Source organism: Coregonus lavaretus, assembly GCF_964263955.1.
Source record: "Coregonus lavaretus genome assembly, chromosome: 30".
In the NCBI taxonomy this organism is placed as follows: domain Eukaryota; kingdom Metazoa; phylum Chordata; class Actinopteri; order Salmoniformes; family Salmonidae; genus Coregonus; species Coregonus lavaretus.
This window is the reverse complement of record NC_140017.1, coordinates 4,803,780-4,829,692: the sequence shown is the minus strand read 5'-3', so window position 1 is coordinate 4,829,692 and position 25,913 is coordinate 4,803,780. Positions and strand designations below refer to the sequence as shown.

Sequence of the window (25,913 nt, the reverse complement as noted above, 5' to 3'; positions counted from 1 at the left end):
GTATAGCCTGCATTTAACTAATGATATATTGAGAGGGTGGTGGTACATGGCTGCTCCATGAAGGCCAAGTGATGTCCAATGCAGACATGCAAGTGCAGAGACCCAGCCCAAATAATTCCTAGGAAGCCGGGATGGAGTGGGTGGTATGCTATAGAAACATTTAAGCATTTGGATTTGTCATGTGTATGATTACAGTGTGCATGAAATAGCCTACCTAATCATTTTACCTATTTGATAGGCCTATCATATAAATCCATTCTGTAGCCCAGCATTTTAGAAATGGACGAAAGGCAGTCCCAATTTTAGACACAAAACTAGCTTTATAACAAACAAAAAAGTAGGCATGACTAAGTCGCTTTGGATAAAAGCGTCTGCTAAATGGCATATATTATATTATTATTAAGTGTTTGGCAAAGCCCTATGGAATTTATTGACCAAAACATTTTATTCATGAGGAAATTACCCCTTCCCAGCCCAATACCCTTAGTCTCGCGTGAGTTGCATCGTGTGAGCTCTGCACAGTGAGAACTGTAGCTAGGTAGTCCGCCATTGCTGTGTGTGGAGATCTACATTAGAGAGGAACATTGCCGTTTGGTGTCAACAACCAACTACGGACCAGCGAGGAAGGTCGAGTGGAAGCTGTTCCACAAGTATACTTCCCTGTACCTAAGCAGATAATATTTTCATGTAAATACAGAACACACAGACGAGGTAACCATGTCCAATCTCAGCAAAGGCGGCACCAAAAAGGACACCAAGATGAGGATACGAGCCTTTCCTGTAAGTACACACGGCTGATAGGACCTGTCCCTGCCAGCACAGCAGCAGGGGTGACTGGACCACCGATGTTCGAGTAACTAACTAGCTAGCTGGGGAGTGCAGTTTCCAAGGCCGGTCTTTCAGTAAACAAAGTAGATAGCTAGCTACCCCCTACTAGAGGTTATGGATAGAGGCTCATACTGCTAGCTAGCTACCGTTAGCTACAGTAGCTAGTAACGTTACTGTTGTTGTCAGACAATTATTAATTAACATTAGCTAGCGAACTACCAACATATTTACCCGAAGAAAAGCATGGTTTCGTTAACTAAATATTTGGCGTCGTAGCGTTGTTTGTGGCCTCATTACTTGTTGTATTTAGTTCAATTCATAAACTGGTGTGTTGGAGAGTATTGTTTTTGGGTGACGTTATTTTGCATGACATGGTTCTTTAGTTACATGCCAATAAAACATTGATACCCCAACTAAATTTAACTGTTAGATAGTTAGCTAACTTTAGCTAACATTTTGCATCGACTGTAATAACGAGTTACTGTAGTTACTTTGTCATTCAAGATTGAAGTAGCTAACGTTAGCCTAAGTTTAATTGGGAAACAGTTTGCTGAAAGCTAGAGCTAATGGGACGAAAGCTAATGGGAGGAAGCTATTGGATGACATCAGTACTCAGAAGATCAGTATTCAGTTCTGATGGATGTGCCTCCACTGAATCCTCAATGATCCCCTACAGAAGCTCTCGAAAACCCTTCTCTCCATAGGGTTTTCAGCGGTTAGCTTCGACTTCCTCTACAAAACAGTGTAATCATGGCCAGAAAAAGGTTAAGATATATGACAGTTCGTTTATTATGGTAAGTTACTAGGTTTCATAAAAATGACTTATGAGGAATAGGCCTATTAGTTGCAGAGGGGTTCACTTCATCCTGATCCCCGTCACTCACTCAGGAATGTGTGGTTTGAGGTTTAGGCCACACAGACCAATAAGAAATCCAAATACCAACCTTGCATAATTGTGCCCGGGTTGAGTAGGGTCATGGATTGTCCTGCTATGTTACCTCCCGGATCCCTGTGAACCCTGTCCAATCACACTGTAAAGTCCATGGAGAATAAAAGCACCTCCTCCCAGCTACCCACTGCACTGAGGCTAGGAAACACTGTCACCACCGATAAATCTAAGAGAATCGAGTTTTCAATAAGCATTTTGCTACGGCTGGCCATGCTTTCCACCTGGCTACCCCTACCCTGGCCACCAGCTCTGCACCCTCCGCTGCAACTTGCCCATGCCCCCCCGCTTCTCCTTCACCCAAATTCAGACAGCTGATGTCCTGAAAGAGCTGCAAAATCTGGACCCCTACAAATCAGCTGGGCTAGACAATCTGGACCCTTTCTTTCTAAAATTAGCTGCCGAAATTGTCGCAACCCCTATTACTAGCCTGTTCAACCTCTATTTCGTATCGTCTTAGATCCCTAGAGATTGGAAAGCTGCCGCGGTCATCCCTATCTTCAAAGGGGGTGACACTCTAGATCCAAACTGTTACAGACCTATATCCATCCTTCCCTGCCTTTGGAAAATATTTGAAGGCCAAGTTAACAAACAGATCACCGACCACTTCGAATCCCACCGTACCTTCTCCGATATGCAATCTGGTTTCCGAGCTGGTCATGGGTGCACCTCAGCCACGAACAAGGTCCTAAACGAGATAATAACCGCGATTGATAAAAGACAGTACTGTGCAGCCGTCTTCATCGACCTGGCCAAGGCTTTTGACTCTGTCAATCACCCTATTCTTATTGGCAGACTAAATAGCCTTGGTTTCTCAAATGACTGCCTCACCTGGTTCACCAACTACTTTTCAGATAGAGTTCATGTGTCAAATCGGAAGGCCTGTTGTCTGGACCTCTGACAGTCTCTATGGGGGTGCCACAGGGTTCAATTTTCGGGCCGACTCTATTCTCTGTGTATATCAATGATGTCGCTCTTGCTGCTGGTGACTCTCAGATCCACCTCTACGCAGATGACACCATTTTGTATACATCTGGCCCTTCATTGGACACTGTGTTAACAAACCTCCAAACGAGCTTCAATGCCATACAACACTCATTCCGTGGCCTCCAACTGATCTTAAACGCTAGTAAAACTAAATGCATGCTCTTCAATCGAACGCTGCTTGCGCCCGCCCGACTAGAATCACTACTCTCGGCGGGTCTGACTTAGAATATGTGGACAACTACAAATACCTAGGTGTTTGGTTAGACCGTAAACTCTCCTTCCAGACTCACATTAAGCATCTCCAATCCAAAGTTACATCTAGAATCAGCTTCCTGTTTCGCAACAAAGCCTCCTTCACTCATGCTACTAAACATGCCCTCGTAAAACTGACTATCCTACCGATCCTTGACTTCAGCGATGTCATTTACAAAATAGCTTCCATCACTCAACTCAGAAAATTGGATGTAATCTATCACAGTGCCATCCGTTTTGTCACCAAAGCCCCATATACTACCCACCATTGTGACCTGTACGCTCTCGTTGGCTGACCCTCACTACATATTAGTCGCCAAACCCACTGGCTCCAGGTCATCTATAAATCACTTCTATTCAAATCCCCGTCTTATCTTAGCTCATTGGTCACCATAGCAACACCCACCCCTAGTATGCGTTCCAGCAGGTATATCTCACTGGTCATCCCCAAAGCCAACACCTCCTTTGGCCGCCATTCCTTCCAGTTTTCTGCTGCAAATGACTGAAACGAACTACAAAAATCTCTGAAGCTGGAGACACTTATCTCCCTCATTAACTTTAAGCATCAGTTGTCAGAGCAGCTTACCGATCACTGTACCTGTACACAGCCCATCTGTAATTAGCCCACCCAACTACCTCATCCCCATATTGTTATTTATTTTGCTAATTTGCACATCATCTTCTGCACATCTATCACTCTAGTGTTAATACTAAATTGTAATTATTTTGCACTATGGCCTATTTATTGCCTTACCTCCATAATTTACTACATTCGCACACACTGTATATATATTTTCTGTTTGTATTTTTGACTTTATGTTTTGTTTACCTCATATGTAACTCTGTATTGTTGTTTTTATCACACTGCTTTGCTTTATCTTGGCCAGGTTGCAGTTCGAAATGAGAACTTGTTCTCAACTGGCTTACCTGGTTAAAAAAGGTGAAATCAATAAGTAAATAAACACTGATACTTCCTGTTAAATATGCTCGTGTTTGTCGGTGTGTGGGGATGGTGCCATATCCAGACACCTTGTAGGCAGCTTTCGGCCAAGCCTCACTTTGGAGAGGTTTAACAGGCCATGGTTGAATGTGGCAGCCAAAGGGGACAAGGGATTTATATCAAGCTGTGAATATGGCCGTGTTTATCAGAGTGTGATAGTTGGCTACAGTGTCATTACTGTCTGTCCAGTTAAAAGGAGAATTTGGGGGAAAGGCAAATGTTACGAGGCACAGTTAGAGGTGGCCGTGAGCAATATGATATGGAAAATATAAAACTCTTTCATTCATGCTATGGACTGGCTTGAACCTTATTGGGAATACTATCATGATATTGCAGTCTTAGTTCATCACAAGGAACACAAATAGGGACACACCTACTCAGTTTCCCTTACAGTGATTTGTTTTTATATACTTTTACATATAGGATCGAAAGTAGGAATATAAATCGTGAATTTTGAGGAGGAGTATTCTTTTGTCAATGTTACACTCAAACTGTTAGATGTTGCATCATAATATAGGCTACTCTTTAAATAAGTAGGGGTTTTTGGGTTGCAGAAGTGCAGCAACTGTAGACTTGTCTCTCTCGCCGATTGCTGACCTAAAGAAGTTGGCCACCCTAGCAGGAGACTGTGATAAAAATGGAGGCTATGCACACAATGTCTATCAAGCTGCTTTGCTCCAGTTCTCCCTCAAACGAGGGAGCCAAAGATCTCCGAAACATTGGCCTGTCAGTCTATTTGTCTGCTCTCCTCTCACTCTTACTTCCTTTGTCCACTGCAGATGACGATGGACGAGAAGTATGTCAACAACATCTGGGACCTTCTGAAGAATGCCATCCAGGAGATCCAGAGGAAGAACAACAGCGGGCTGAGCTTCGAGGAGCTCTACAGGAACGCCTACACCATGGTGCTGCACAAACACGGCGAGAAGCTCTACACGGGCCTCCGGGAGGTGGTCACCGAGCACCTCATCAACAAAGTAAGGCCAATGTGCGCAGGGTGGTATTAACGTCCCTTTGCTGGATTTGTGCGGGTATGTGGCAGTAATCACCCTTCACTGGCAGGTCTTTAGTGTATTTTCCATCAGTACACTTACAGGATCTCTGCAGTGGGAGAATAGTCACTGAGCTTGACCACAAGATGTTACTCAGCTTGACCACAATATCCTTTTAATTGTTGAAAAGCAAGGAAACAAACCTTGTGATAGTCTGTCACACGAATCCAGGTGATATTAAATTACAGGCCGGTTTGCCTGTTCAGTGTTGGGCCTGTTTGGTATGCTGACAGCGTGATGAAGTGAAGTGCTCATATTAAACCTATTACTGTGGAAAAGCTCAGGGAATCTGTCTGACTATGGCTGGATACGGCGGACTTGCAAAAGAAAGCAAACTATCTGGAAAACATGAGTTGCTCCCATTCATTCATTATATTTAGTGGTTGGAAATGAAATGAGAAAAGTTTAAGGAATGGGTCTATCAGAAGGCCCAGCTCCACTATGGCCCATAGGCATCTGACTGGAGATTTGAAAGCCCTCTTTCAGTAATTGCACACACACACAGTCCTGATCTATGACAAGCTCAGCTGATTGAAAAAGTATCCTGTTTCGGAGAGAGAAGCAGGATGTGTTTTTGGTTTTGCTCTGTGTTTTGTCCAATCATGTAGGTACTAGGAAGCCAATCAATCTGCCTTTTGGTACTTCAATCAGTGATTGTGATAGCCTTTGACCTTGGGAAAGAGTTTGTGTGATTAGTTAGAAATCTGTCTGAGGATAGTTTGTGTATCACATGATCCCTATAACAGTCATGTTTAAACCGCACACCATGTAGGCCAACACATCCCACTGAATGAGTAGCAGCAGGAAGCAGCAGCAGATTATCTTGATGCCGTGACAGGTTTCTATGGCGTCTGCAAACTATTTGGAAACAATGACATTACTGGGCCAATTAAATATCTATGCAGGGCTGTGGCAGTCATGAAATTTAGTCAGCCGGGTGATTGTCATTTAAATAACTGCCGGTCTCACGGTAATTGACCATTTAATTAACATAAACACGTTTAGCATCTCCAGGCTTCCACTCATAGCCTAAAAGCCACTGATGCAGACCTTTTGGAACATCTACATTTAAAAAAGTATAATAAATCCATTTAATATAGCTAACACATCACAATAAATATATTTAGGCAGGTATAAAGAAACGTTATAATATGAAGAAAATGTAGCCTATTCCAGAAGAACAGAATAGCATATTTTGAGTCGTCCTTATGGTAGGCCCTGATCTGGCTATGCTAAATGGCAGTGGGCTACACTAGTTCATTTAGCAGGCAAGATTTGCTTATAATTCCTGTGGCATTATTTTATAGTAAGAACAATACAATAGAAAATAACTGAATAAAATAGGATATTCTTCCCCCAAACAATTTTCGAGGGAGTTCGCACATGCAGCTATTCTGTGTTGAGCGGTTAACAAAGAAGCAGGTCCTCCTATATGCTTAATTTACAGTTATTTATTCAACTTTAGTTGTGATACAAACGTAAAGGCTATATGTTTTGATTTCTAATACATTCTAAGGCTGCATGATGCGACGAATGATGATTTGAAAAGGTTGCATGAAAGAGAAGCACTCTGCTCTTTTTCTTGCGCAGGCTACACACACTTCATCAGCCTCTCATTCACAATTTGACAAGCACTTGATAATATACTCAGTCATTATTCTCCATTTAATATGGTTTCTACATATAGCCTACTAATATATGTGTAGAATTATTTTTTATTTAGAATATCCCACAAATCATAAAAATCACCCATAGCCTTTTTTGATTCATATTTGGAAAGTTGAGAAGTAAATATAGTAGGCCTAGCCTATAGAAAGCTGATGGGATACTCCTCTTTTTAACAGATTGCATAGCCTAGCCTATTGCATAGCCTATAGAAATGTTGTGCAACAGGAGCACTTATTTCATTCATCAACCAGCTATGAGAAGCTAGCTCTCCCTGCGCAACAGGTGATCCTATTCTGCTCAAACTCTGGATCCCAGGGCTCTCATGAAGTGTTTGATTTGCATTGATGTCAGAGTGATTAGAGGGACAATAGACCGCTGAGTACCGGCCATTAGCGACTGGCCGTTAGCAAGTTTGGCAACTAATGACCATCAGAGGCATCAGATGACTGTGGTCATGACTCCTGTCTGCCAGTGTGGCTGTAATACGGTCACCATAACAGCCCTATGTAGGGCGGCATGCCTACCTTTTCAGATTACCAATCATTGCTCTGGATGTCAATATTTCAGCAGTGGCCTTAAAAAACACCACCCAATTGGCATCTCAGAATTAAAACAAATTCTCTCCCATTGACATTCTGTTCCTGTCCCCCACATTTGCAATCAGAGTAATAGGGAAATTCCATTTGAATTCAGTCACTTTTTGACAGCATCCATTTTGATTTAAACAAAACTTTCCATACATGTTTTCCCATGGAAGAAGTGGTCATAAAGTGACTTTTTCGACCTGAATGCCAAAACATTCAGGAGATAAAGGTGCTCAAAGTTGACCCATTTTGCATACTCCACCATACAATGAGACATCCATGTCTATATCACTGGAAAAGATACTGTTGAATTTGATATAATTTAAAAGCTTACAAACAGTGATGTCAAACTATGTGATTATATATTAAAAAACTTAAATAAAAATGTACCTTACAAATAAATAAAAACTTACCTTTTTATCAATTATCAAAAAAATCCATAAACTCAGATTTTTTCGTATTTGTAGCTTAGACCCTATTTCATATCATCTGAGGTGTTGGTGTTGTGCCCACCATAGGTTGAGACACAACATGCTCTTAAATACAGGGTGGGTGTCATTTCAATCATCGAAGTAGAATTCATAGAATTCCTTTCAGACAACTGCAATTTAGCTGGTACACCATTAGCCTTGGGCGATATACCATATACCGGGGTATTTTGAAATACAGACGGTATGATTTTCAATTACATTTACGTCATTTAGCAGACGCTCTTATCCAGAGCGACTTACAAATTGGTGCATTCACCCTATAGCTAGTGGGATAACCACTTTACAATTATTATTTTTTAGGGGGGGGGGGGGGGGGGGGTAGAAGGATTACTTTATCCTATCCCAGGTATTCCTTAAAGAGGTGGGGTTTCAAATGTCTCCGGAAGGTGGTGAGTGACTCCGCTGTCCTGGCGTCGTGAGGGAGCTTGTTCCACCATTGGGGTGCCAGAGCAGCGAACAGTTTTGACTGGGCTGAGCGGGAACTATGCTTCCGCAGAGGAAGGGAGGCCAGAGGTGGATGAACGCAATGCCCTCGTTTGGGTGTAGGGACTGATCAGAGCCTGAAGGTACAGAGGTGCCGTTCCCCTCACAGCTCCATAGGCAAGCACCATGGTCTTGTAACAGATGCGAGCTTCAACTGGAAGCCAGTGGAGTGTGCGGAGGAGCGGGGTGACGTGAGAGAACTTGGGAAGGTTGAACACCAGACGGGCTGCGGCATTCTGGATGAGTTGTAGGGGTTTAATGGCACAGGCAGGGAGCCCAGCCAACAGCGAGTTGCAGTAATCCAGACGGGAGATGACAAGTGCCTGGATTAGGACCTGTGCCGCTTCCTGTGTAAGGCAGGGTCGTACTCTCCGAATGTTGTAGAGCATGAACCTGCAGGATCGGGTCACCGCCTTGATGTTAGCGGAGAACGACAGGGTGTTGTCCAGGGTCACGCCAAGGCTCTTCGCACTCTGGGAGGAGGACACAACGGAGTTGTCAACCGTGATGGCGAGATCATGGAACGGGCAGTCCTTCCCCGGGAGGAAGAGCAGCTCCGTCTTGCCAAGGTTCAGCTTGAGGTGGTGATCCGTCATCCATACTGATATGTCTGCCAGACATGCAGAGATGCGATTCACCACCTGGTTATCAGAAGGGGGAAAGGAGAAGATTAGTTGTGTATCGTCAGCGTAGCAATGATAGGAGAGACCATGTGAGGATATGACAGAGCCAAGTGACTTGGTGTATAGGGAGAATAGGAGAGGGCCTAGAACTGAGCCCTGGGGGACACCAGTGGTGAGAGCACGTGGTGCGGAGACAGCTTCTCGCCACGCCACTTGGTAGGAGCGACCGGTCAGGTAGGACGCAATCCAGGAGTGAGCCGCGCCGGAGATGCCCAGCTCGGAGAGGGTGGAGAGGAGGATCTGATGGTTCACAGTATCAAAGGCAGCAGACAGGTCTAGAAGGACAAGAGCAGAGGAGAGAGAATTAGCTTTAGCAGTGCGGAGAGCCTCCGTGACACAGAGAAGAGCCGTCTCAGTTGAATGACCAGTCCTGAAACCTGACTGGTTTGGATCAAGAAGGTCATTCTGAGAGAGATGGCAAGAGAGTTGGCTAAAGACGGCACGCTCAATAGTTTTGGAAAGAAAAGAAAGAAGGGATACTGGTCTGTAGTTGTTGACATCAGTGGGATCGAGTGTTGGTTTTTTGAGAAGGGGTGCAACTCTCGCTCTCTTGAAGACGGAAGGGACATAGCCAGCAGTCAAGGATGAGTTGATCAGCGAGGTGAGGTAGGGGAGAAGGTCACCGGAGATGGTCTGGAGAAGAGAGGAGGGGATGGGGTCAAGCGGGCAGGTTGTTGGGCGGCCTGCAGTCACAAGTCGCAAGATTTTATCTGGAGAGAGAGGGGAGAAAGAAGTCAAAGCATAGGGTAGGGCAGTGTGAGCAGGACCAGCAGTGTCATTAGACTTAACAAACGAGGATCGGATGTCGTCAACCTTCTTTTCAAAGTGGTTGACGAAGTCATCCACAGAGAGGGAGGAGGGGGGGGGAGGAGGAGGATTCAGCAGGGAGGAGAATGTGGCAAAGAGCTTCCTAGGGTTAGAGGCAGATGCTTGGAATTTAGAGTGGTAGAAAGTGGCCTTAGCAGCAGAAACAGATGAAGAAAATGTAGAGAGGAGGGAGTGAAAAGATGCCAGGTCGGCAGGGAGTTTAGTTTTCTTCCATTTCCGCTGCGCTGCCCGGAGCTCTGTTCTGTGAGCTCGCAATGAGTCATCAAGCCACGGAGCTGGAGGGGAGGACCGAGCCGGCCGGGAGGATAGGGGACACAGAGAGTCAAAGGATGCAGAAAGGGAGGAGAGGAGGGTTGAGGAGACAGAATCAGGAGATTGGAGGGAGAAGGATTGAGCAGAGGGAAGAGATGATAGGATGGAAGAGGAGAGAGTAGTGGGAGAGAGAGAGCGAAGGTTGCGGCGGCGCATTACCATCTGTGTAGGGGCAGAGTGAGTAGTATTGGAGGAGAGCGAGAGAGAAAAGGATACAAAGTAGTGGTCGGAGACATGGAGGGGAGTTGCAGTGAGATTAGTAGAAGAGCAGCATCTAGTAAAGATGAGGTCAAGCGTATTGCCTGCCTTGTGAGTAGGGGGGGGACGGTGAGAGGGTGAGGTCAAAAGAGGAGAGGAGTGGAAAGAAGGAGGCAGAGAGAAATGAGTCAAATGTAGACGTAGGGAGGTTGAAATCCCCCAAAACTGTGAGGGGTGAGCCATCTTCAGGAAAGGAACTTATCAAGGCGTCAAGCTCATTGATGAACTCTCCAAGGGAACCTGAAAGGTTGATAGATGACAAGGATATTAAGCTTAAATGGGCTAGTGACTGTGACAGCATGGAATTCAAATGAGGAGATAGACAGATGGGTTAGGGGAAAAATTGAGAATGTCCACTTGGGAGAGATGAGGATTCCTGTGCCACCACCCCTCTGACCAGATGCTCTCGGGGTATGCGAGAACACATGGACAGACGAGGAGAGAGCAGTAGGAGTAGCAGTGTTTTTCAGTGGTAATCCATGTTTCCGTCAGCGCCAGGAAGTCGAGGGACTGGAGGGTAGCATAGGCTGGGATGAAGTCAGCCTTGTTGGCAGCAGAACGGCAGTTCCAGAGGCTGCCTGAGACCTGGAACTCCAGGTGTGTGGTGCGTGCAGGGACCACCAGGTTAGAGAGGCAGCAGCCACGCGGTGTGAGGCGTTTGTGTAGCCTGTGCGGAGAGGAGAGAACAGGGATAGGCAGAGGCATAGTTGACAGGCTGTAGCAAATGGCTACAATAATGCAGAGGAGATCGGAATTAAATGAACTAAACATCTGGGAAAGGAGAGAGCGGGCCTCCCTCACCACAACTCCCAAATATAACTCTCCCAACTTCCACCTCAGAAACTATAATTGTTTCACTGAAACACCCGAATAAAACTCTCCCAACTTCCACTTTAGAAATTGTTGTAAACTACAGCGGTTCAATGTTTCAAGGAATAGACTCAACTTACTTTATTCAGCTAGCTAACTATGACGCCATAGCTAACTAGCATGCTAGCATCCAATAACACACGGTTTAGCACCAATACTTGGTTACAACAAACTACCAATAGTGTGTTAACGCACTAAACAGATAATTCGTGTCCGTGTCTAGTTCCTTTCATAACGCAGCAATAATTAAGAGTTGGCTAGCTAGCACAAATATATTGTATTTAGCTGCTACAGTACTGCTAGCTAGTAGTGTTGGCTAGCTAGCAATGGCTGCTGTGTTGACTTTGTTTGGGGGAAAAAAACGGCGTCGCTGCGAACGAATGTAGCTGGCTAAAATTATATTGTATTTAGTTGCTATAGTACTGCTAGCTGGTAGCGTTGGCTAGCTAGCAATGGCTGCGGTGATGACTTTGTTTGAAAAACGGCGTCGCTGCGAACGAATGGAGCTGGCTAAAATGATATTGTATTTAGTTGCTACAGTACTGCTACAGTACTGCTAGCTGGTAGCTGGTAGTGTTGGCTAGCTAGCAATGGCTGCGGTGTTGACTTTTCAATTGGTACATACAGTGGGGAAAAAAGTATTTAGTCAGCCACCAATTGTGCAAGTTCTCCCACTTAAAAAGATGAGAGAGGCCTGTAATTTTCATCATAGGTACACGTCAACTATGACAGACAAAATGAGAAAAAAAATCCAGAAAATCACATTGTAGGATTTTTAATGAATTTATTTGCAAATTATGGTGGAAAATAAGTATTTGGTCAATAACAAACGTTTCTCAATACTTTGTTATATACCCTTTGTTGGCAATGACACAGGTCAAACGTTTTCTGTAAGTTTTCACAAGGTTTTCACACACTGTTGCTGGTATTTTGGACCATTCCTCCATGCAGATCTCCTCTAGAGCAGTGATGTTTTGGGGCTGTCGCTGGGCAACACAGACATTCAACTCCCTCCAAAGATTTTCTATGGGGTTGAGATCTGGAGACTGGCTAGACCACTCCAGGACCTTGAAATGCTTCTTACGAAGCCACTCCTTCGTTGCCCGGGCGGCGTGTTTGGGATCATTGTCATGCTGAATGACCCAGCCACGTTTCATCTTCAATGCCCTTGCTGATGGAAGGAGGTTTTCACTCAAAATCTCATGATACATGGCCCCATTCATTCTTTCCTTTACACGGATCAGTCGTCCTGGTCCCTTTGCAGAAAAACAGCCCCAAAGCATGATGTTTCCACCCCCATGCTTCACAGTAGGTATGGTGTTCTTTGGATGCAACTCAGCATTCTTTGTCCTCCAAACACGACGAGTTGAGTTTTTACCAAAAAGTTATATTTTGGTTTCATCTGACCATATGACATTCTCCCGATCCTCTTCTGGATCCTCCAAATGCACTCTAGCAAACTTCAGATGGGCCTGGACATGTACTGGCTTAAGCAGGGGGACACGTCTGGCACTGCAGGATTTGAGTCCCTGGCGGCGTAGTGTGTTACTGATGGTAGGCTTTGTTACTTTGGTCCCAGCTCTCTGCAGGTCATTCACTAAGTCCCCCTGTGTGGTTCTGGGATTTTTGCTCACTGTTCTTGTGATCATTTTGACCCCACGGGGTGAGATCTTGCGTGGAGCCCCAGATCGAGGGAGATTATCAGTGGTCTTGTATGTCTTCCATTTCCTAATAATTGCTCCCACAGTTGATTTCTTCAAACCAAGCTGCTTACCTATTGCAGATTCAGTCTTCCCAGCCTGGTGCAGGTCTACAATTTTGTTTCTGGTGTCCTTTGACAGCTCTTTGGTCTTGGCCATAGTGGAGTTTGGAGTGTGACTGTTTGAGGTGTCTTTTATACTGATAACAAGTTCAAACAGGTGCCATTAATACAGGTAACGAGTGGAGGACAGAGGAGCCTCTTAAAGAAGAAGTTACAGGTCTGTGAGAGCCAGAAATCTTGCTTGTTTGTAGGTGACCAAATACTTATTTTCCACCACAATTTGCAAATAAATTCATAAAAAATCCTACAATGTGATTTTCTGGAAAAAAAATTCTCAATTTGTCTGTCATAGTTGACGTGTACCTATGATGAAAATTACAGGCCTCTCTCATCTTTTTAAGTGGGAGAACTTGCACAATTGGTGGCTGACTAAATACTTTTTTCCCCCACTGTATGCATAGCTGTGGGAAGTAGGGGTGCTGAAAAATTAGAAATGTAGCGCACTGGGCCTTTACTAGTATTAGCGGACCGATATAGCATCTCAGCTTTGGCAAAAATGGTAGTAGTGCATCATGCAGTATTCAATAGTTGGAATTGTAAGAGTTGTTGCCCTGTCCCTTTCTCTGCAATTGTCATTCTAATGGAATCCAGAAATAACAAAACCCTGTCCCCAAACATTTACATCAAAAGGTGCAAAGTTATGGGCAAAGACACAAAACATCCACATTAAATTAAATATTTTTCTTGATCAAATAACAATGAAAAACAACCACTTTTTGTGCAGTATTAATGTACCATCTTTACAAACCACTATGTAAATGTACATTACTGTATTGTACATAGGCTGGTCATCTAGGTTTGCGCAATACAGTAATTGAGTACATTGAGACAGTGGTTTGTGATGTGGCTCAGTTGGTCGAGCATGGCACTTGCAATGCTAGGGTTGTGGGTTCGATTCCCACGGGGGGCCAGTATAAAAAAAAGTATGAAAATGTATGCACTCACTACTGTAAGTTGCTCTGGATAAGAGCATTTACATTTTACATTTTAGTCATTTAGCAGACGCTCTTATCCAGAGCGACTTACAGGAGCAATTAGGGTTAAGTGCCTTGCTCAAGGGCACATCGACAGATTTTTCACCTAGTCGGCTCGGGGATTAGAACCAGCGACCTTTCGGTTACTGGCACAACGCTCTTAACCACTAAGCTACCTGCCGCCCCAAGAGCATCTACTAAAATGGAAAAGGAATGAAATGGCCATTTCAGTTTTCAGATAGAAATAAGTTGCATTGGGCCTCCCGAGTGGCGCAGCGGTCTAAGGCACAGCAGTGCTTGAGACGTCACTACAGATCCGGGTTCGATCCTGGGCGGTGACCGGGAGACCCATGAGGCGACGCACAATTGGCCCAGCGTTGTCCAGGTTAGGGGAGGGTTTGGCCGGCTGGGATGTCCTTGTCCCATCACGCTCTAGCGACTCCTGTGGCGGGCAGGGCGCATGCACGCTGACACGGTCGCCAGTTGTACGGTGTTTCCTCCGACACATTGGTGCGACTGGCTTCCGGGTTAAGCAAGCAGTGTGTCAAGAAGCAGTGCAGCTTGGCAGGGTCGTGTTTCGGAGGTCACATGGCTCTCGACCTTCGCCTTTCCCGAGTCCGTACAGGAGTTGCAGCGATGGGACAAGACTGTAACTACCAATTGGATATCACGAAATTGGGGAGAAAAGGGGTAAAAAAAATTATGTTCAAAAATAATAAGTTGCATTTGCTAAGTATTTAAAGGAACTGGAAAACATATCAAGCAAGTATTTTTATATTCCACAAGTATTATCCAATTAACTGTTTGTACAGATAATTATCAGATCAAATGCTGGTAAACGCTCAAATACATTTAGTTTACATTTTTTCACAAGTAGTGCACTGGGCCTTTACTAGGCCTTGATTTAACGGACCCATATAGATTAGATGTCTTCAGCGCGGGCAATTTTCTCTCAAAGTCTTCCATTTGGGTGATGGTATTTTAGGTTAATACACATACAGTGCATTGGGAAATATTCAGACCCCTTGACTTTTTCCACATTTTGTTACGTTACAGACTTATTCTAAAGTGGATTAAAAAAAAAATTCCCCTCATCAATCTACACACAATACCCCATAATGACAAAGCAAAAACTGTTTTTTAGAAATTTGTGCAAAATAAAATAAATAAATGGATATCGCATTTAACCTCCGTTCATCTTTGCCTCGATCCTGGCTAGTCTCCCAGTCCCTGCCGCTGAAAAACATCCCCACAGCATGATGCTGCCACCACCATTCTTCACCGTAGGGATGGTGCCAGGTTTCCTCAAGACGTGACGCTTGGCATTCAGGCCGAAGGTTCTCCCATCTCCACAGAGGAACTCAGTTTGGCCCGGGCGGCCAGCTCTAGGTAGAGTCTTGGTGGTTCCAAACTTCTTCCATTTAAGAATGATCGAGGCCACTGTGTTCTTGGGGACCTTCAATGATGCTGCAGAGATTTTTTGGTACCCTTCCCCATATCTGTGCCTCAACACAATCCTGTCTCGGAGCTCTACTGACAATCCTTCGACCTCATGGCTTGGTTTTTGCTCTGACATGCACTGTCAACTGTGGGACCTTAAATAGACAGGTGTGTGCCTTTCCAAATCATGTCCAATCAATTGAATTTACCACATGGACTCCAATCAAGTTGTAGAAACATGTCAAGGATGATCAATGGAAACAGGATGCACCTGAGCTCAATTTCGAGTCTCATTGCAAAGGGTCTGAATACTTATGTAAATAATGTATTTCTGTTTTCGCTTTGTCACTATGGGGTATTGTGTGTAGATTGCTGAGGATTTTTTTGTATTTAATCCATTTTAGAATAAGGCTGTAACGTAACAAAATGTGGAAAAAGTCAAGCGATCTGAATACTTTCCGAAGGCACTGTAAGTACAACAGATTCATCAGTGAGTGTTTATAGTGAGCTGAGGGGTTTACTTTCCATTGAGATTGTGTGTGTCAGTATGCTGGGCACTGTTTCACTAAATGGATGATGACGTTTCTCTGCCTGAAATTGATGGGCACAGTGTCCTTTAGAGTCCCATACAGAGAGAGATGGACTCACTCAGAGAGAGGAGCTCGTGGAGGGAGAGACTCACAGACAGAGAGAGTGTGTCATGCAGAGAAAGCGAGATGGTCTCAGTGTGCCGAGTTATCAGTGTGGTGTTGGTATAGTATCAAACGAATGCCTCTCTGTCTGACTGTGCTGCTGCTTCCCCACAGGTACGGGAAGATGTCCTCAACTCACTAAACAACAACTTCCTCCAAACACTGAACCAAGCCTGGAACGACCACCAGACGGCCATGGTCATGATCAGAGACATCCTCATGTACATGGTGAGTGCCACCACCAGCTACCAGAGCCATGTATTTAGAGAGTTATGCCAACTTATAGAATTTAGAATGTTTTAATTCTAGACATACAGTTACATAGCATTATTTTCATATTCCCCATGTAATGTTAATGGGGTGCTAACATGGCTGCCATAGTATTGTAGAGTCATGTAAATGCACCATTATGCAGAAACCTCAATGTCCCAACTCTCTAAATACATGGGTCTGCCAGCTACAGACGTAAACCAGGGATGTGTTACTCCAATATAATATTTTAGTATTTTGTTCATTCGTCCACTGTTGTTCCAGTCAGCAGATACGTTTTCAAGATGCAGCACAAATCTAAAAGTGATGCTACATCATGTGTTTTGCATCATCATCACACTTTTAGAAAACGTAACTGCTGACATGCACAATTTGTGCTAATCGGACATGCACACTTCTTAGTTATTAGGATTTGACTGTATTTCTCAATACAGTGTCGTCTCGTAACCCTCCCTTGGACTGGTAATGCATTGCTTCCTGGCTGCAGGTCTCAAACGCGCTCCGGGGTGAGGTACAGATCTGAGATCAGCTTCCCATCCCCCAATCCTAACCATAACCATTAGTGGGGGAAATGCAAAACTTGCGCAAAATCAGCCTTGAATGACAAAGCTTCCCCCTCTCGTCCTCTTGTTTCCCAGGACCGGGTGTACGTGCAGCAGAACAGCGTGGAGAACGTCTACAACCTGGGCCTGATCATCTTCAGAGACCAGGTGGTGCGCTACGGCTGCATCCGAGACCACCTCCGACAGACCCTCCTGGACATGATCGCACGGGAGAGGAAGGGCGAGGTGGTGGACAGGTATAATGATATGACCCCCTCTATACGCAGGCCCCGTTCGACTTCTTTAATAGTGCACAAATTCCTAGCTTCGTTGAAGGAATCACTGAAATGACTGGACAAGTGGAGTCACTGGAAATGACTGGAAGCCATGCGGTGGAACGCTAGCATTCATCTGTCCAGCCATGTCAAAGCATTGACTGTTTCAAGGGAGGGAGGATGCACTTTGAAGGAATTCGAACAGAGCCACAGTTTCTGAGCTGAAGGAGTGTTTCTCCCGATTTTAAAGAAAACCACAACCCTAATCCATGATTATTTCATTGTTCTCTTTGTTGCATTTAAAAAGTATTTGATCTAGTCTTTGAGCAGACCCAGACCTAAATAGCATCATATACACTGAGCATACAAAACATTAGGAACACCTTTCTAATATTGAGTTGCACTCCCTTTTTCCCTCAGAACAGCCTCAATTCGTCAGGGCATGGACTCTACAAGGTGTTGAAAGCGTTCCACAGGGATCCTGGCCTATGTTGACCCCAATGCTTCCCACAGTTGTCAAGTTGGCTGGATGTCCTTTGGGTGGTGGACCATTCTTGATACACACAGGAAACTGTTGAGCGTGAAAAACCCAGCAGCGTTGCAGTTCTTGATACCCCGTTCAAAAGGCACTTAAATATTTTGTCTTGCCCATTAACCCTCTGAATGGAACACCTACACAATCCATGTCTCAATTGTCTCAAAGCTTAAAAATCCTTCTTTAACCTGTCTCCTCCCCTACATCTACCGTAATTTTCGGACTATAAGCCGCGCCTTTTTTCCCATTTTTCGACCCTGCGGCTTATATAACGGTGCGGCTAATCTATGGATTTTTACAGCTAACGGCCACTAGAAGACCTCCTAAATCTATGGATTTTACAGGTTACAGTCCACCAACTTGAACTCTATGGGCTCTATGACCGGTCCGCGCCCCCCACCTTTAAGCGGCGGGCTCCAGCAGGAATAGCTGGAGGCCGGAAAAGAGTGAGACAGGTAGCGCGCAAAAGTAAAAGTGGAACCGAGAGTGGTACGAGAGACAGAACGAGAGCAAGACAGACAGACATTACGAGAGCGAGACAGTTTGTCTCTTTCCCGACAATCCCCTCTGTGCACGAACCCTTACATATGGTAATTAAACATTAAAACACCTGCAGCTTATATATGTACACATCATTCAATATCATTCATTTTAGCTGCTGCGGCTTATACTCCGGTGTGCCTTATAGTGCGGAAAATACGGTACACTTATTTTGAAGTGGATTTAACAGGTGACATCAATAAAGGATAATAGCTTTCACCTGGTCAGTCTATGTCATGGACAGAGCAGGTGTTCCTAATGTTTTGTACACTCAGTGCACTACTTTTGACCAAGCCCCATAATAGAATGCAATTTGAGACCCAACTGTACTTGACACATGGACTGAATTAGAATTAATCTGTAGAGGTGTTTTTTAATCTGACCCTGTTTGTGTCTCTCTCTTTCTCAGGGGGGCAATCAGAAATGCCTGTCAGATGTTAATGATCTTAGGCCTCGAAGGGAGGTCGGTTTACGAAGAGGACTTTGAGGCCCCGTTTTTAGAAATGTCTGCAGAGTTTTTCCAGGTTTGTAAGAATCCCCCCCCATCTATTCATACATTTCATTCGCATCAATGCTATATGTGTCATGCACGTTGACTTGCATTGATATATGTTGTTCGCCTACTATTATCATGTTGTATATATCCCATGGGGGGCCAGTATGAAAAATGTATGCACTCACTAATTGTAAGTCGCTCTGGATAAGAGCGTCTGCTAAATGACTAAAATGTCAAAAAAATATACATAATGTGTATGCCCTCTCAATCACCCAAAGTGCTCCTAACCCCGTGTTTGTTTGCCCTCCAGATGGAAAGTCAGAAGTTTTTGGCGGAGAACAGCGCAAGCGTGTACATAAAGAAAGTGGAGGCGCGGATAAATGAGGAGATCGAGCGCGTGCTGCACTGCCTGGACAAGACAACGGAGGAGCCCATCGTCAAGGTGGTGGAGCGGGAGCTCATCTCCAAGCACATGAAGACCATCGTGGAAATGGAGAACTCGGGCCTCGTCCACATGCTCAAGAACGGAAAGACAGAGGGTCAGTTTGCCACACTACTACTACTATTGAAATACCTTTGACAGGGCCGATAGGGCTCTGGTGAAAATTAGTGCACTATATAGGGCATAGGGTGCCATTTGGGATACAGACCTTTTGTCTTTCTTTTTTCATGAAAGGGATATTTCACCCTGACGTTAAAGTTTGTCATACATTTGCATACCTCTTAAGAAGTATTTTGTAGAGCAGAATAATGTACATTGTGTGAATGTGTGTTGTTATCGTGTGCATACTTGGCACCACCCGTGCCATTGTTTTGATATCAATGTCAGCATATTCAATATTTCTTGTGATAGATATTGGCGGGTGGTCTTTGGATACTAACGTGTTTGTACTGATGTGTGTGCGTGAACACAGACCTGGCGTGTATGTATAAGCTCTTTAGCAGAGTGCCAAACGGACTGAAGACCATGTGTGAGTGCATGAGCTCCTACCTCCGCGAGCAGGGCAAGGCGCTGGTGTCAGAGGAGGGCGAGGTCAAAAACCCTGTGGATTACATCCAGGTAATTTACACAGGAAGTGACATCGTTGACATGGGGCAGGGGGTCCACTAAAAATTGATCTCTGACTACATTCCCATTCTCCCGAATTGTGCATTTCCACACTCTCTGGTCATGGATTTAACAATAGTGGAAACTCCAGCAAATGCTTACACCGATCCAATGCTGTTAAATCTACTACAGGGATGCAATTTCTGTTGTTATACTCCATATTGACTCTAGATGGCAGCGTACACAAGAGCATGGAGTAAGTGCCACTGCTTTCCAATAATGTCACGTTTTCTTCCTTCCTCTGGTTTTTGTTGTCTGCAGGGTCTGTTGGATCTGAAGTCGCGTTTCGACCGCTTCCTCCTAGAGTCGTTCAACAACGACCGGCTCTTCAAGCAGACCATCGCAGGGGACTTTGAATACTTCCTCAACCTCAACTCGCGCTCCCCCGAGTACCTCTCCCTGTTCATCGACGACAAGCTGAAGAAAGGCGTAAAAGGAGTGAGTGGTTTTCTGATGTAATGGGGAGGAACGTCCTCCCCTCATTCACTACATAGTGCCCTACTTTTGACCAGGGCTCAGCACCCTATGGGCCCTGGTAAAAGTAATGCACAATATAGGAAATAGGTGCCATTTGATTGTGACAAACATTTGGTTGTGTTTCAGATGATTTTGTGCCCAATAGAAATGAATGGTAAATAATGTATTGAGTCACTTTTATTGTAAAAAATAATATATGTTTCTAGACACTTCTACATTAATTTGGATGCTACCATGATTATGGATAATCCTGAATGAGTCGTGAACTATCATACCCCCAAGACATGCTAACAGGGGAGGTTAGCATTTTTAGGATGGGTGTGATATTCTCACTCATTATTATTCATGATTCATTCAGGATTATCCGTAATCATGGCAGCAACCACATTAATGTAGAAGTGTCTAGAAACATATTCTATTCTTATTTACAATAAAAGTGACTCCAAAATGACAATACATTATTTACCATTCATTTCTATTGGGCACAAAATAATCTGAAACAACCAAAACAAACAGCAAATGCATCCAACCAATTTGTAGAGTCCAAGCTTGATGTAGTCATTGCATGCTATGAATATGGGACCAAATACTATACTTTTTACTACTTTAATACACATAAGTGATTTTGTCCCAATACTTTTGGTCCCCTAAAATGGGGGGTGACTATGTTCAAAAAGTGCTGTAATTTCTGAACGGTTCACCCGATATGGATGACAATACCCTCAAATTAAAGCTGACAGACTGCACTTTAACCTCCGTCATTGTATCATTTCAAATCCAAAGTGCTGGAGTACAGAGCCAAAACAACTACAAAATTGTCACTGTCCCAATACTTTTGGAGCTCACTGTATAAGGAGTTCAATATATTTGATTAAATCAGTGTTTGAAATGTAATCATTTAAAGTGTGTATGTGTGCTCGTGTAACGCTCGCTGTCCTCTCGTTCTGTGTGCGTAGTTGACGGAGCAGGAGGTGGAGTCGATCCTGGACAAGGCCATGGTGCTCTTCAGGTTCATGCAGGAGAAGGATGTGTTTGAGAGGTACTACAAACAGCACCTGGCCAGGAGGCTGCTCACCAACAAGAGCGTCTCGGACGACTCGGAGAAGAACATGATCTCTAAGCTCAAGGTGAGGCGACTGAGGAGGAGGAAGTGCAGTAGCTGCATATCTTAAGATCTTCCATCCATTAACACATTCATCAACTGTTTGTTTCAGATGTATTGTAGAACCTTCAATACCTAATAAGTGCGACCTTAAGATTTTCAATATAAGTACATACCAGACCTGTGTTCAAATACTATTTCAAATCTTTAAAATACTTTGAGCGTTTGCGTTAGCCTGCTTGGGGTGCCATGTGGGCGGGGTTTGCACTTTTGGTTCGTTTCGATTGGTTCAATTGCAACAGGCAACCTCAAGCTAGCAAAGCTAAAGTATTTGAAATTATTTTAAATTGTATTTTGATCCCAGGTCTGGTACTTTACACATGACAATGCATTTTTAACTTGACCTTCACAGAAACTGTATGTTGAACTACAGCTCAGCGGAGTTGGAGAGTCAGTGTGACAGAAACGGATAGAGCGAGTGAAGTGTTGTTGACTAGATCTGTATCATCCCGTATCTCTCTCTCTCTCTCTTTCTCTTCCTCTCGCTCTTCCTCTGGTTCCCCTGGCCAGACGGAGTGTGGTTGCCAGTTCACTTCCAAACTGGAAGGCATGTTCCGAGACATGAGCATCTCAAACACAACCATGGACGAGTTCCGCCAACACCTACAGTCAACGGCGGTGAGACACAGAGACACACACTCCCAGAACCAGTCCAGTGTTGGTTCTGGGGAACCAGCTTGTAGTCCTAAATTTTTTTTGAAATAAGTTACCTCTGGTTCGTTCAGCCATTCCTATGGGGAAATAATAGGGTTTTGGGACAAAAAGTATAAGATCTCCTAAGCCTGTGTTTACCACATACCTTATTTTCGGCGTTTATCAAAAAAACGTACAAAAACTCCATTCATTTTCCCATAGGCTTTGTCCAACGACCCATGGCGGGGTTAGTACCTACAAAAAGACGCCATTACTATTGCTCTTTATTTAACCTAGCATTAGCTCTGTCAAAGCGAAGAGCACATCTTGTGGAGCTTTTGATGGTCATTCTGACCATTGGGAACCTCAGTGAAAGACGTAGATCTAACTTCCATCCCCAGGTGTCGTTGGGCGGAGTCGATCTCACAGTGAGGGTGTTGACGACAGGTTACTGGCCAACGCAGTCCGCCACGCCCAAATGTAATATCCCCCCTTCTCCTCGACATGCATTTGAAGTCTTTAGAAGGTTTGTCTTTGTTCTTCACTGTATCTCATTTACTTTGCATAGCAGAGGCCATATATTCTCTGCTGCAGGTTGTGGAAGCGGGGCGCTGTCCATTGTCTGTGTTTATCTTTAACGCTGTAGTGTGTGACTGTCCTCTGGTTCTGCTGCCATAGATTTTATCTGGCCAAGCACAGCGGCAGGCAGCTCACGTTGCAGCATCACATGGGCTCTGCAGACCTCAACGCCACCTTCTACGGCCCAATCAAAAAGGTATGCAGGGGACAGTCTTTGCCTGACTGGCTGACAGACAGACAGATTGATGCACACACACACCACTAATGTCAACATCAGGCCTTGATAACAGCAGGTGTATCAAGGCTGCACTTGCCTTTGAATATGGGATGAACAGGGATGTGTGGGGGGCGGGGTTAAACTAACATTTCACACATGTATGTGTTTAAATAAGCATGACCTAGTCAGTGATTGAACAGAGGCTACATTGATGATTACTCCTGTGTGACTGAGTTACCTGAAGGCGGCCGGCCGGTGGTGACTTCTCTCTTCTTCTCTCTCCCCAGGAGGACGGGTCGGAGGTGGGGGTGGGCGGCGCCCAAGTAACAGGCTCCAACACCAGGAAGCACATACTGCAGGTGTCCACCTTCCAGATGACAATACTCATGCTCTTCAACAACCGGGAGAAGTCCATGTTTGAGGTACAGCCGCTAATTGAATGCGTAGCACATCACTGAATAAAGTAAAGTTTGTAAGGGGGGATGTATTTGGGCAATGTGATGTCTTTATTATATGTGCAGGATGTTGATATTTGTGGTCTGGCAATGTCTTTCCCTGAGGGGATGAGTAAAGTTATATTGAACTGAAAAAGTTAGACACTCTTGTTTCTCTATAAAACAATGTATTCTTTGGTTTCAGTATAGTGCAGTCATGGATCAAAGGATCCCTCTGCCTCATCTCCATGTCTCCTCTTTGTCCCCATCTCTCGCTCTCTGCTGTGTAGGAGATCCAGCAGGAGACAGACATCCCGGAGAGGGAGCTGGTGCGAGCGCTTCAGTCGCTGGCCTGCGGGAAGCCCACCCAGCGCGTCCTCACCAAGGAGCCCAAGTCCAAGGAGATCGAAAACGGCCACGTGTTCACCGTCAACGATCAGTTCACCTCCAAGCTGCACCGCGTCAAGATCCAGACAGGTAGACAAACCCACTTAGCCATACAGGCCGGTCTTGTGGAACACAGATTCAAAGAGCTAGGGCATGCATAACTGAAATGGCACAAAAACAACCAGGATTTATTTTGTTTCAACATTGCATTCTGAAGTGTGCCGTTGAACTGTATGTATACCAACCTTCTAGGGTCATTCTACCCACAGAACTATAATGAGATTCTAGTTCTATGATTCTACCTCTCAAATAGTTGTAGTGAAAACCCCACTGATCTCCACTCATCTGGATAGCCCAGCCAGCTTTACCTGTGTAGCGTGAATGATATAGTCCTGTGCATGTAGCTGTCATATGTGGTTCCCGGCTGAAACTTGTTTCCTTGTGTTGGTCACTAGTCGCCGCTAAGCAAGGAGAGACGGACCCGGAGAGGAAGGAGACGCGGCAGAAAGTGGACGACGATAGGAAGCACGAGATTGAGGCGGCCATCGTCCGCATCATGAAGTCTAGAAAGAAGATGCAGCATAACGTACTGGTAGCAGAGGTCAGTGGAATAGAGTGTATGAACATTGAGGTGTTTCGGGGTACTTCTGGCTGTACCTCTGAGTATTTCATTAACGTCAGTAATTAGATGTGAGATCCGGTTCTGATTGTGTCTGTTTGTACCGTCTCTCCAGGTCACCCAGCAGCTGCGATCGCGATTCCTCCCCAGTCCTGTAGTCATCAAGAAGCGCATTGAAGGACTCATTGAGCGGGAATATTTGGCGCGGACACCGGAGGATCGCAAAGTGTACACTTATGTAGCATAAAGGCGTGAATTCAATGAAACCTGACACAAAAAGAAACAATACTTTTTTGGGGGGGTCTTGTGTTATGCGTATGAACTTGGAAATGTGTCTGATACTGGGAAACACTGGGAAGCTTACTTTTCTTCCATTGAAAAAAAAAATGTATTTAAAAAGACAAGGTTTTTTAAATATATTTTAGATTTCTTCTGCTGAGAAGAGCTAAATGGAGGGATTGGATCTAGCTTTGTTACAGTTTCATGTTCCTAATGTGGCCTTGGGGAGAATTAGGGGGACAGAGTGGGAATGCGTCAAATGTTCTGCATTCAAACCCAATAAACAAAGGAAAAGAACTAGCATAAACAAAATAATACAAAATATATACCAAGCAAATGTGGGTTGGCTACACGAAGACATTTGACATTTCTCCCATTTTAAATGTTGATGTAAATGTGTTATGTTTGTGTTTTTTCATGGCACCATGCTGGTTGTACAGGTTGTCAGATACTATTGGCATTTTTTCCCCCCTCTAGGGCTTTAATCAAAGAGAAGAGGACATGGATGTTGTTGCTGGGTTGCAGAGAACAGGAGCAGTTGCTTGATAGCATGCTTTATCTTATGGAGTGGTAGAAGAAGTCACATATGCTCTATACAAGGTGTATGTTTTGTTTTTGTCAATGGGGCCTATTGTAAAATTGGATCGTCAGGCCAGAAAATATTACTCTCCTTGGAATTGTAGGTTCTTCCCAATGCAGACCAAAGGTGAAGTTTCTTTTTTTCTTTACTGCATTTCAATTGGAACCAATTTAGCACCATGTTTTAATGTGTATAAATTGTAAATAATTGTACTCACTAAAGTGGACTGTACAGGGCCTAGTTTTCATCATATTAAATGTAGAAAAAGAAATTGTACATCAAAGGGAATTTTGCCTCCATGTTTCACAATGCTGTGCCTTGTGTATTCCTCTCTGAGAGCAGAGAGAAAGCCACAGTAAATTGTCTTTACTGTGAAATATCTGCTCCTTGACCATAATTAAAGCCTAATTCATAGAGGGAACCACAGTAAAACTGTTACGCAGCCAAGATAAGGAACTCAATAACTATTTGTATTGCTTTCAAACAGTGGTAGCCAACTTTGAGTCACTGCATTTGCTTTAGAACTGCAATGTTTCTTGCTGAATCACCTTCTCAAGTGAATGTTATTTCTCAGTGTGCAATGAAGTTGGTTGAGGCTACAGTAGGCCAC

At 44.3% G+C, this 25,913-nt stretch overlaps 1 protein-coding gene across 1 annotated transcript; it reads left to right on the top strand.

Moving 5' to 3' along the window:
* Positions 1-516: 516 nt before the first annotated feature.
* Positions 517-25,591, top strand: LOC311106099 (cullin-3-like). The gene is made up of 16 exons (XM_084148409.1): positions 517-780; positions 4,793-4,990; positions 16,285-16,398; positions 17,079-17,239; positions 18,742-18,856; positions 19,139-19,367; positions 19,743-19,888; positions 20,198-20,374; positions 21,370-21,540; positions 22,086-22,193; positions 22,610-22,734; positions 22,887-22,983; positions 23,292-23,426; positions 23,729-23,915; positions 24,281-24,426; positions 24,560-25,591. The coding sequence occupies exons 1-16, from the start codon at positions 718-720 to the stop codon at positions 24,689-24,691; spliced, it is 2,304 nt and encodes a 767-aa protein (XP_084004535.1). The 5' UTR covers positions 517-717; the 3' UTR covers positions 24,692-25,591.
* Positions 25,592-25,913: the final 322 nt, after the last annotated feature.

Coding starts and splice junctions, on each gene's coding strand:
- LOC311106099 (XM_084148409.1), top strand. CDS start 718: ATGTCCAATCTCAGCAAAGGCGGCACCAAAAAGGACACCAAGATGAGG. Junction 17,240..18,741: donor AAGGGCGAGGTGGTGGACAG/GTATAATGATAT, acceptor TCTCTTTCTCAG/GGGGGCAATCAGAAATGCCT. Junction 20,375..21,369: donor TGAAGAAAGGCGTAAAAGGA/GTGAGTGGTTTT, acceptor CTGTGTGCGTAG/TTGACGGAGCAGGAGGTGGA.